The 12,902-nt window shown below is 46.1% G+C and overlaps 1 protein-coding gene across 2 annotated transcripts in view; it reads left to right on the top strand.

Annotated features, from left to right (window-relative positions):
- The window catches only part of SLCO3A1 (solute carrier organic anion transporter family member 3A1), a 375,421-nt gene that overhangs the window by 323,296 nt on the left and 39,223 nt on the right, over positions 1–12,902 (top strand). For both annotated transcript variants that reach the window (XM_019983751.2, XM_019983750.2), the window contains exons 5-7: positions 2,480–2,644; positions 10,735–10,933; positions 12,221–12,359. In XM_019983751.2, coding sequence (XP_019839310.1) covers positions 2,480–2,644; positions 10,735–10,933; positions 12,221–12,359 — 503 coding nt within the window. The remainder of the gene's footprint in view (positions 1–2,479; positions 2,645–10,734; positions 10,934–12,220; positions 12,360–12,902) is intronic.

Here is a 12,902-nt window from a genome sequence, read left to right as displayed (position 1 = left end):
ACCTAGCATCATCCTAAGTTATTGTAGCCATGAAACCAAACACTTGATTTATCAGTTTTATTTAACTTTTTTTTTTACTAAGTGTACATCTGAATAATAGAATAAATATTGAAATGATAGGTACGTCCTGGTATCCCCAGACTCCCCTGCATACTGCCAGGACATGTCATCACTCCACAGCTGAAGAGATCTGGTCAAAGACCCTGTACCAAGAATTCTAATGGCTGAAAATATCCAAATAACGTGATTACTTTCTAAGGATTAAGAATACCAAATCTCTCACTTGTAAAAGCACAGAATTAAAGTGAAATCCCAGTGGTTTATGAAACCACATACTTAAAAAACAGAGTATAATACAATAAGATTGAAACGAACCAGCTCAACAAAAACCTGCTTCGGTTCCATTGGTAATTAAAGTGGTAAACAAGCCACAAAGTATTTTTGCCTACCATTAATCCTCATCTGAACCCTGAGCACCAGGGCAGCTTCTAGGTTGCCTTGAGTGATGAGGAAAGACCACCAGAGGAAGGAGGAACAGATGGACCAAAGATCTGGGACCAGTGCATCCCAATGGAGGGAAGACCCCCCAGTGCACAGACTTGGGTGGGGAGGACCAGGTCCAGCTAGGGTGGGGCCAGAGCGAGGATGGGGCGTGATCAGAAGTGTGATCAGACAGCCAAGGGGCAGACGGTGGGCCATCGTGCCATGTGTGGATTTGGGCCATTCTGGAGTTCTGAATAGGAAAATGATTACAGCTGGTCCCCCTGGCTACCGTAGAGGGAAGGGCTGTATTGGATCAAGAGTAAAAGTAGTAAAGAAGACCCTGGTTTTCCCCATGTGAGAGATCATGGAAGCGTGGCCAGGTACCTATGGTTGTGAGAAGGAAGGGCAGGATAGAGGTTGGATTATATATATACACATACATACAGACACATATATGTGAAATACACCCACACACACACACACATATATATGCATATGCATACACTGGGCTTCCCGGGTGGCATAGTAGTAAAGAATCTGTCTGCCATCACAGGAGATGCAAGAGACTCAGGTTCGATTCCTGGGTCAGGAATATTCACTGGAGTAGGAAATGGCAACCCACTTCAGTATTCTTGCCTGGGAAATTCCATGGACAGAGGAGCATGGGAGACTACAGTCCATGGGGTCACAAAGAGTTGGACACAAATGAGTGACTAAGAAAAGCACATGCATACACTAACATTTCATTTTTCTTGAAACTGTTAAGATTAAACATATCTTTAAAAGAATAGATACATGTGTATGTATAACTGAATCACTTTGCTGTATACTTGAAACTAACACAGTATTTTAAATCAACTATACTCCAATGTAAAATAAAAAATAAAATGAGTTGTTGAAAGAAAGATTATATTTTCTTAACACATGCAGTTATAAATATTTATCACAGGTATATTGATATATCCACTTTGTTGTCGTTCAGTCACTAAGTCATGTCCAACTCCTTGCAGCCTCATGCACTGTAACACATCCGACTTCCCTGTTTGTCTCTGTCTCCTGGAATTTACTCAGACTCGTGTCCACTGAGTCAGTGACGCCATCCAACCATCTCATCCTCTGTCATCCCGTTCTCCTCCTGCCTTCAGTCTTTCTCAGCATCAGGGTCTTTTCCAACGAGTCGGCTCTTAGCATCAGGTGGCCAAAGTACTGGAGGTTCAGCTTTAGCATCAGTTCTTCCAGTGAATATTCAGGGTTGATTTCCTTTAGAATTGACTGGATTGACCTCTTGGCAATCCAAGGGACTCTCAAGAGTCTTCTCCAGGACCACAATTAGAAAGCATCAATTCTTCGGTACTCAGCCTACTTTATGGTCCAACTCTCACATCCATACATGACTACTAGAAAAACCATAGCTTTGACTATAGGGACCTTGTCGGCAAAGTGATGTTTCTGCTTTTTAATATACTGTCTAGGTTTGTTACAGCTTTTCTTCCAAGGAGCAAGCTTCTTTAAATTTCATGGCTGCAGTCATCATCCACAGTGATTTCAGAGCCCAAGAAAATAAAATATAATGTATCTATATATAACTTAGATATACTGATGTAACATAATTAATGCATTTATAATATATTTATAATATATAATTAAGTTATATTTTACCTTTTACGAAACAAACCCCAAATGCCTCTTTCTATATGTTGGATAGAAATAAAAATTTTTGAAAGGCTTATAAAATAGTGTTTCCAGTGTGCTGTTAAAAAAAAAAAAAAGACATTGTGTGGTTTTTCCTGCTTTAGTAGTTTTCAGTTTACTTGAGAAAATATTAGCGTGTATTTTGAAGCCAGAGTTTTCACAATTATGGCTGACTTACAGATTATAGGCCTCGGCCTAAGCAACCAGGTGCTGTTTACTGGGATGGGTCGAAGTGGGACCTCGGGGGCAGAAGGCCTGGGAGTGCAGTATCTATGACCTTGGTCATCTGCTTCTCTCCCTGCAGTGATCCCCAAGGTCACCAAGCACCTGCTCTCAAACCCTGTGTTTACCTGTATCATCCTGGCCGCCTGCATGGAGATTGCAGTGGTGGCTGGCTTCGCTGCCTTCTTGGGAAAGTATCTGGAGCAGCAGTTTAACCTCACCACCTCTTCTGCCAACCAGCTGCTAGGTGAGTCTGTGTCACCCACCCGCCCCTGCCCCACACAGGGAGGCTGCCAGTGCTTGTAATACCATAAGCATTGACTGAGACCAGTCAAACAGCCCAGACCATGCTGCTCCTGTAGCAGAATATACATGTGGTCTGTGTGCAGAAGAATTTCAGAGTATTTACTTGGAGTAAGATTTACCCGCTTGAAGCAGTTGCTTAAAGTACATGATAATAAAGAGCTAAAATATAAAATGTGCATAGGAAGCATTGTGACAGGCCAGGAAGTCCATAAATTGGTGTAAACTGGAGAATTAGGGGGAAGATGTGATGAACAAAGAGGGGAATCAAGATGGATCTTGAAAGATTAGTACTGGGTTGACCAAAAAGATCGTTCTGTCCATAAGATGTGACGGAAAAACCCAAATGAACTTTTTGGCCAATCCTGTAGGGTTTGATCAGGAGCTTAAAAAAGCAAGAATATTCTCAGCAACATGAAACCACGGTCAACAGATATAGAGGTTAGAAGCCATTTGCTCTCCTCCATTTTTGTGCCCATGGCAGATATAAAATAGATCATAACACTCCTGCTCCCCGAGCTCAAGTGTGGCCTTACCAATCTTCTCAACAGTAAACCACAGACATCTGCCTCCAGTCCTTTGGAGTTGGCCTGCTAAAGAGAACCAGTTTCCACTCATGAGAAGCAGGATTACTTATACCTGATAGGGAACGTGATCTCACAGCACAAGGAGAGGGAAGGGTCAAAAATGACTTCCAGGTTTCTGGCTCAGACAGGGGGTGGTACCATTTGTGAAGCCTGAAAGTATCAGAAAAGAATCAGATCTGTAGGGAAGGCTGTGAGTTCAGACGTGAAGTTTTGAGTGTGAGATGGCCGTGATGTATCCACGTGATGTCCTGTGCGTGGTTGAGGACTGGAGAGGGAGATGTGGATTGCATCAGTGTGTGCATGGTCACTGAGGACACGGGAGTGGAATTTACAGAAGGATATTGTGTAGAAATAGAAGAGTGAAACACCACCCATGAGGAAATAGAGGAGGCCACAGAAGCATCTCCACAAAGAAACTCGTGCATCACGGGGCATCAAGGAAGAGATGACTCCAAGAAAGAAGCCATCAGCAGTGAGAGTGTCCATGTGTGATGCAACCTCACATGCCTTGGGTCCCTTCAAGAAGCAGGATGTCTTTCAGCCTATGTCAGGGCTGTGTCTTTGAAGCTGCACCGGGTGAGCCTGTGCTGTGGTGTGAGGAGCAGCCCAGAGGAGGGAAAGAATACCCGGTGACTGCATGGCACTTTCCCAAGCTTAGCAGTGGAAGGAAGGAGTGGAGACATGGTGGGTGATGTGTGTTGCCGTCAAGGGATTGGAGTAATGGTACTGTTGCTAAGACACAGTTGCTATTGTGGCAGGAAGGACTTGAGCAGGTATCTAAGCACAGGGGAAAGAGCCAGCAGAGGCGATGTGCAAAAAAGAGAGGGAATGCGGTAGACAGTGTTTGATGGAAGAGCTCATCTGTTTCAGAAAGTACAGAGAAGGAAAGAGATATGAGGATGATCCCTGAGAATGTGACAAGTCCAGTCTGAAAGTTGAGACCACTCCCTCCCCATGGAATTATCTTCTGGAAAGTAGGGAAAACTGCCAGGCTCCGCCCCTGGCAGAAAACCACTAGACCATTCAGGTATGACTTAAATCCCTTATGATTATACAGTGGAAGTGAGAAATAGATTTAAGGGACTAGATCTGATAGATAGAGTGCCTGATAAACTATGGACAGAGGTTCATGACATTGTACAGGAGACAGGGATCAAGACCATCCCCATGGAAAAGAAATGCAAAAAAGCAAAATGGCTGTTTGGGGAGGCCTTACAAAAAGCTGTGAAAAGAAGAGAAGTGAAAAGCAAAGGAGAAAAGGAAAGATATAAGCATCTGAATGCTGAGTTCCAAAGAATAGCAAGAAGAGATAAGAAAGCCTTCTTCAGCGATCAATGCAAAGAAATAGAGGAAAACAACAGAATGGGAAAGACTAGGGATCTCTTCAAGAAAATCAGAGATACCAAAGGAACATTTCATGCAAAGATGGGCTCCATAAAGGACAGAAATGGTATGGACCTAACAGAAGCAGAAGATATTAAGAAGAGGCAGAGGTGGCAAGAATACACAGAAGAACTGTACAAAAAAGATCTTCACAACCAAGATAATCAGGATGGTGTGATCACTCACCTAGAGCCAGACATCCTGGAATGTGAAGTCAAGTGGACCTTAGAAAGCATCATGACGAATAAAGCTAATGGAGGTGATGGAATTCCAGTGGAGCAATTTCAAATCCTGAAAGATGATGCTATGAAAGTGCTGCACTCAATATGCCAGCAAATTTGGAAAACTCAGCAGTGGCCACAGGACTGGAAAAGGTCAGTTTTCATTCCAACCTCAAAGAAAGGCAATGCTGAAGAATGTTCAAACTACCACACAATTGCACTCATCTCACACGCTAGTAAAGTAATGCTCAAGATTCTCCAAGCCAGGCTTCAGCAATATGTGAACCATGAACTTCCTGATGTTCAAGCTGGTTTTAGAAAAGGCAGAGGAACCAGAGATCAAATTGCCAACATCCGCTGGATCATGGAAAAAGCAAGAGAGTTCCAGAAAAACATCTATTTCTGCTTTCTTGACTATGCCAAAGCCTTTGGTTGTGTGGATCACAATAAACTGTGGAAAATTCTGAAAGAGATGGGAATACTAGACCACCTGACCTGCCTCTTGAGAAACCTATATGCAGATCAGGAAGCAACAGTTAGAACTGGACATGGAACAACAGACTGGTTCCAAATAGAAAAAGGAGTACGTCAAGGCTGTATATTGTCACCCTGCTTATTTAACTTATATGCAGAGTACATCATGAGAAATGCTGGGCTGGAAGAAGCACAAGCTGGAATCAAGATTGCCAGGAGAAATATCAATAACCTCAGATATGCAGATGACACCACTCTCATGGCAGAAAGTGAAGAGGAACTCAAAAGCCTCCTGATGAAAGTGAAAGTGGATAGTGAAAAAGTTGGCTTAAAGCTCGACATTCAGAAAACTAAGATCATGGCATCTGATCCCATCACTTCATAGGAAATAGATGGGGAAACAATGGAAACAGTGTCAGACTTTATTTTGGGGGGCTCCAAAATCATTGTAGATGGTGACTGCAGCCATAAAATTAAAAGACGCTTACTCCTTGGAAGGAAAGTTATGACCAACCTAGACAGCATATTAAAAAGCAGAGACATTACTTTGCCAACAAAGGTCCATCTAGTCAAGGCTATGGTTTTTCCAGTGGTCATATATGGATGTGAGAGTTGGACTGTGAAGAAGGCTAAGTGCCGAAGAATTGATACTTTTGAACTGTGGTGTTGGAGAAGTCTCTTGAGAGTCCCTTGGACTGCAAGGAGATCCAACCAGTCCATTCTGAAGGAGATCAGTCCTGTGTGTTCATTGGAAGGACTGATGCTAGAGCTGAAACTCCAGTACTTTGGCCACCTCATGTGAAGAGTTAACTCATTGGAAAAGAGCCTGATGCTGGGAGCCTGATGCTGGGAGGAGAAAGGGACGACAGAGGATGAGATGGCTGGTGGCATCGCTGACTCGATGAACATGAGTTTGAGTGAACTCCGGGAGTTGGTGATGGACAGGGAGGCCTGGTGTGCTGCAATTCATGGGGTCACAAAGAGTCAGACACGACTGAGGAACTCAACTGAACTGAACTGAAGTAGGAGTAGATCATGTCCTGAGAGGAATGGGCAAGGTGATATTTTCTGATCTTCTCCTTTAATGTTTCCTGTACAAACTGGCCAGTAAACCCATGTGAGGGTGCTGACCCTACATGAGTCACCAGGAAAACACATGTGAACAATGAAATGCTAGTCCACGTCCACGAGACCAACAGCACCAAGCGTTGGTGAGAAGGTGGAGCCACTGGAACTCTCGTATGCTGCTGGTGAGAAAAATTCTTTGGCAGTGCCTACGAAAGCTGGAAGCATATGCTTACTCTGGGATCCAACATTCCACTTCTGGGTATAACCCAACAGAAATGAGTGTTTAGGTCCACTTATTTATATATGCTTAGGTAACAGTAGGGCTTCCCTTATAGCTCAGTTGGGAAAGAATCTGCCTTCAATGCAGGAGACCTGGGTTCGATATCTGGGTTGGGAAGATCCCCTGGAGAAGGAAATGGCAACCCACTCCAGTATTCTTGCCTGGTAGAATCTCATGGACAGAGGAGCCTGGCAGGGTACAGTCCATGGGGTCACAATAGTTGGACAGAACTTCATAACTAAACATAATATACACATAGGTGACTATCTAAAACAGCCTTATGCATAAACCCCCAAACTGGAAACAGTCCAAATATCTATCAGTTAGTAGAATGGGTAAATAAATTATAGAATATTCATACAGTGGACTGCCACACAGCATAAGAAAGCAAGAGCTTGTATATATACTTCCATGTGGATGGATCTGGGACAGCCAAAAGATGTCAGACTCAAAAGAATCATATTAATAAGAGTTAGAAAGAGGAAAAGTTTGACTTCCCTGTTGGTACGATGGATGAGTCCACCTGCAGATGCAGGGGACCTGGGTTTGATCCCTGGTCCAGGAAGATTGCACATGCTGTGCAGCAGCTTTAAGCCTGTGCACCACAACTGCTGAGGCCACACGCTAGAGCCCTGGAGCCACAACTGTGGAAGCTTGTGAACCCAGAGCCTGTGATCTGCTGCAAGGGGAGCCACTGCAGTGAGAAGCCTGTACACCACAGGTAGGGAGCAGCCTCCCACTCTCTGCAACTGGAGAACGCCACGCAGCAGCAGAGACCCAGTGCAACCCAAAATAAGGAAAATAAATACTTTTTTTAATGGAAAAATTAATTAAAGTAATAGAGGCCAGAATGATAGTTACTCTTGGACTTTGGAAGAATGAGGACAGCAGGGAACCCCTGAGGCTGCTGGAAATGTTTTAATACAAGGATGTGTACAGGTGCAACAAGTCATCAGGTTCCCTTAATCTTGTGCATGTCACAGAACATAAGGTATCAATTTAAAAAAAAAATTTAAAACCCTACCAACAAGGATGTGGCCAGACCCCAGCACCTCTCCCTGGGGGCTGCCAGAGCAGCACAAAGCTGATGTTTTCCTTTTTCTTACTAATAACTCTTTACCATCCACTCTTTTACAAGTACTTTCTTCCAAGAGATATTAGCAAAATGCAGTCAGCCCTTAGTACCCATCTGACAGAGATAGGGTAAAAAGTGTCTCTGTAGACCCAGAGGGATGGTATGGGGAGGGAGGTGAGAGGGGGGTTCAGGAAGGGGAACACGTGTACACCCATGGCAGATTCATGTTGATGTATGGCAAAACCAATACAATATTGTAAAGTAATTAGCCTCCAATTAAAATAAATAAATTTATATTTTTTAAATAAGTGTCTCTGTAATTAAAGTTATAACTTCTCCTTTATGCCTACGATCTCTCTGGTTTAGCCCTCCAGCACCCAAAGACTTTCTTTCTCACTTCCTGATTTCTTGACTGCAGCTTCTTACATTTTGATTACATTTGCTTCAAAGTTGGGGCTCTGTTCTAGTTCAGAACAGATTCCTAGAGTTTCCTATCAACAAATCAATAGTCTTCAGGGCAGAAGGCAAAAATCAATCTCGCTTTCCTACATCTGTCTCTGTCTCAGTGACTCTGTCTGTTAGAGCACTTGGCCCAGGGAGAGGCAGCCTGGTGGCCATCTGTCGGTCTGTCCGTCCGTCTGGCAGTCCAGGCAGGCAGGACATGTACCCTCTCCCTGTGCCCTGCCCATGGCATCTGGAGGGTTGGCTGCGGGAGGGGCTGACAGGGGGCCCTGAGGGGGACAGAGAGAGGCCACAGAAGCCTAGGGCAAGGCTCGTGTCCCAGAGGCCTTCATCAGTAGCTCCCGCAGACCTCGGGGAGGAACCCCCTGCCATCATCCCGGGCCATCAGTGCTGTCTCTGGGCCACCCGCAAAGTCATCAGTAGATGGGGCAGAGTTCCGAGAAGAGCAGCACAGATGATTAAGGGCTGATGGCCTTGATTTATGCATGAAGATAAAAAGGACTCAATCTGCATAGGTTAAGGTAATGAGGATGGAGTTTTGGGGGAAGTTCTGATAACCGACCGCATGCTAAGGCTTCATACACATCAGGGAGGGAGAGCGGAGGTGGATGATGGCTTGGAGAGAAGGTGCCCAAAGCCTGTTATTGCCATAGTTACCATCATCACCAGGGGCTGCTCCCCGCCGCCTTTGATGGAAAATGGAACGGAACACAGCCTGCTCTCCGGGCGTGGGCTGTGGTCATCAGTGTTCACTGACACAGATGCAATCTGCTCGCTCTTTCGTTCATCCAGAAAATAGTTCCCAAGTGCCCAGGCACTGAACAGGATGGAACGGTCCTTGGGGAAGCTGCATCTTAGTAGGGGGAGAAAGAACAAGAAACCGGAAAACCAGAAATGTCTGAGGCAGCTTCCATAATGAGGAGAGCCATGCAAACAATGAAACGTGGCAGGAAACAGTAAGGAACCTCAGACGGGCTGCTGGATCGCTCTAGGTGGGGTGGCCCGGGCTCCCTGTGAGGATAGGGCCCAGCCAGGTAAAGGCATAGGGTAAGAATGTCCTGGGAGCTCCCCTGGTGGCTCAGCGGTAAAGAATTCGCCTGCCAGTGCAGGGGACGCAAGTTTGATCCCTGGGTTGAAAGATCCCCTGGAGAAGGGAATGGCAACCCACTCTAGTATTGTTTCCTGGAGAATCCCATGGACAGAGGAGCCTGGTGGGCTACAGTCCATAGTGTCGCAAGGAGTCAGACATGACTTAGCAACTAAAACAACAACAGAATGTTATAGAAGAATCAGCAAGTGCAGAGACTAGGGGCTTGAATGGATTTGGTCTGTTCCAGGGGGAGAGAAGAGAATTGGGTATGATTGGGGAGTCACTATGGCATGGGGGAGAGACAGGCAAGTAGGGGTGAGGTCCTGAAGATCATGTCTGTACCAGGATGAGAAAGAACCAAGCGCAGACAATCCAAGAACGTCAAATAATACAAAAATACTGTGTTTTTCTTAAAATCTGACTTGTGCTATTTTCTTTGCAGAGCTCAGCCTCCCTGATTATGCTTTTCTCACCCGAATATTAAAATTAATTTGCATTCCTTTAGCACATACCAGCTGATTGATGTAGTCAATTGACCTAGAGGTCTGTTGATTGGCAAGCAAGAGGCAGCCTAAACTGGAAAATTGGCCATGCACAGGCTACATGGTGGATAAATGACATGCAATAGTTTAAAGCTGAGTTTAGATGAAACGAATAAGAACAAAACCAAACGAGATTGGAACTCCTAGGATCCTTTGGTCCTCCTAAGATGCCCTGAGTCTCTGAGAATCAGAAATAGCAGGTTTATGGTCCTGCTGCCTTGCAGATAGCTCTGTTTATAAGAAGGTGTTGGGGAGGGGGATAAAAATGTATGCCAATTACTCACCAGGAGCTACAAAATGTATTGATTTGATCAGTGCTACTTCCTGAGAAGTTGCGGGGCTGGTTAAAACACTGTCTCTCTCTAGGTTGGTGAGTTCTGAGGCCTCTGTTTAAACAACCTCCAGACCCTTCTTTGCCTGAAGAAGAGAAAATCCCCAGTTGACCTTGAGCCCTCTTTCCCACACCACCTGGGAAACACACAGAGGGCACATTGCTAACACGCACGTGTGTTTCTCAGCCCATCTGCCCTGTCTGTCAGTTGTTCTCACACCAGCTGGGGCTGTTTCCCATGAGGGTTCCCCGCTTAGCATGAGAGGTGTATGACTTACATGCCTCATCACTGTGAGTTTTTATGTGCCTGTGTCCCCCCAGTTATCTGTGGGCTCCTTGAGGGTAGGTAGAAATGAGGCTGTAAGCAGAGACTTCGGGGCACAGGGGAGGAAGTGGCACTGCAGTATTGTCACGGGGGATTCTGTTCACGCAGGGCCCAGCCTCGGGGCTGGTGCCCAGTGTCTGCGTTGACTGGCCCTGCTTCCCTGGCTAATGGTTCCCGCCCCTCTGCTCTGCTCCAGGGATGACTGCGATCCCGTGTGCCTGTCTGGGCATCTTCCTGGGCGGTCTCCTGGTGAAGAAGCTCAGCCTGTCTGCCCTTGGGGCCATTCGGATGGCCATGCTCGTCAACCTGGTGTCCACCGCTTGCTACGTCTCCTTCCTCTTCCTGGGCTGTGACACAGGCCCCGTGGCTGGGGTTACTGTTCCCTATGGAAACTCGTAAGTCTCAGAAAGGTCACACACACACACACATACACACACACCCGCCCCACCATCCCATGCCTGCCCAGTGATGCCAAGACCCTCTCTCCGGGGTAGGTTAATGGAGCCTGCTTCATCCCTAGTGACCCTGACCTGGAAGTTGATGATGCCTCTGCATCTTCCACCCAGTGTTGAAGGATATATGTGAACCTTCTGGGTGGAGAGGACAGAATTCCATTTAAAGGCTGTCTCCCAGGATGGCCAGGGGAGCACTGGGGAGACAGGCAGACGCTCACTCCCCAGAGGATTCAAGTGCCTATGTTTGGCATTTGATTTTAGGAATTAGGTGAAGATAGAAAATTAAAAATAGGTTTTATTTTAAAATTCAGCTTATAATACAAGAGAGAAGTATGCATGTGTGTTAGTAGCTCAGTCGTGTCTGACTCTGCAACCCCAAGGATTATAGCCCGCCATGCTCCTCTGTCCATGGGGGTTCTCCAGGCATGAATGCTGGAATGGGTTGCCATTTCCTTCTCCAGATCTTCCCAACCCAGGGGTCGAACCCAGGTCTCTTGCATTGCGGGTGGATTCTTACAGTCTGAGTCACCAAGGAAGTCCATAAAATAGAAGAGACTTCAACAGTTCCTTAAACAATAAGAAGCTATCCTTAGACTCACATAGTAATCTCAGGGTCCAACCCATGTTAAGTGTGGGGGGTGAGGAGGAGAGAAGGGAGGGAAGAAAGGAAGGAATTTAGCTCTTACAGGACATCTTATTTCCTATCTATTATCCCAAGACTTAGAACTGAAGCTGAATCAGACCTGTCCTTAGAGGGCATTTTGGAGAGTCCTTATATATCCCGTTGGAGAAGGCAATGGCACCCCACTCCAGTACTCTTGCCTGGAAAATCCAGTACCAATGGCTGTTCCTTTTTCTACGTGAGCCTCTGCATCTCCCCGGGAGTCCAGTCTGGAGCATCAGGGCTGCAGCATGGTTGGGCCACAGGATACCAGTTCCTCTCCACACAAGTCTCCTCCTCCAAGCAGGCCACCAGGCTTTCTCGTGACATTAAGTCAGACCGAGCCAGGCTCTTCTGCCACCCTGCGAGGTCAGACAGGCAGGATGGAAGCACACTGGCCAAGGCATCCTCTGTATATCCACACACAGTCCAAACACCAGCGTCCTTCCTTCCCTTTACCATGGCCACAGTGGCCACTGTGACCCCAGAGGGCAGGGGGCTGTCAATGGGGATCCAGAAGAAGACGACCTTTCTCTGATGGATTCCACCTGTCCTCTCTGTTCCAGCTCAACGCCTGGCTCGGCCCTGGACCCCTACTCGTCCTGCAATAAAAACTGTGAATGCCAAACCGATTCCTTCACTCCAGTGTGCGGGGCAGACGGCATCACCTACCTGTCTGCCTGCTTTGCTGGCTGCAACAGCACGGTATTGCTGGTTTTCTGATGGGATGGGATGGGGCAGGGGAGCACAGACAGCCAGAGTAGCTTAAAACCCCAGGTCAGGGATAAGAGTGGGCAACCACATGTGTCCTGTGGTTTGTGTCCCTGCCTTGTGAATTGTCTCAGCCTGTGCCTTGCTCTGGTGGAGAGTTCTCCATCAGAAGGATGGGAGGCCTGCCAGGCCATCCAGCTGCTTCGTGCTAAATCAAATAGGTTTCCAAAAAGTGTCATTGAGCAATTTTAACAGAGTAAACATTCAAAGGAAGCTGTATGGATCCAGAGGAAAAGATTATGGTTCAAAGCTAGGAATATGATGACACCACAGGTAATGAGTTCCCCATCAACAGAAGAATGGAAAGAAAGGTTAGAACCATTTATCCGGGAAGACCTCTTCCGTACCTGAGACTGTGCAATGCTAATTCAACATCTTCTGTACTCGATTTCCTTTGCCTTTATCTTCTCAGCTAGATGCCTCCCACCTTTTTCCATCTTGCCACTACCATTTCTTTTGGTTTGCTTTTTTGTTCTT

This window comes from Bos indicus, chromosome 21, assembly GCF_029378745.1.
Source record: "Bos indicus isolate NIAB-ARS_2022 breed Sahiwal x Tharparkar chromosome 21, NIAB-ARS_B.indTharparkar_mat_pri_1.0, whole genome shotgun sequence".
Taxonomy (NCBI): Eukaryota; Metazoa; Chordata; class Mammalia; order Artiodactyla; family Bovidae; genus Bos; species Bos indicus.
Note: the sequence above shows the minus strand (reverse complement) of the source record. Positions and strands in the feature narration are given on the sequence as shown.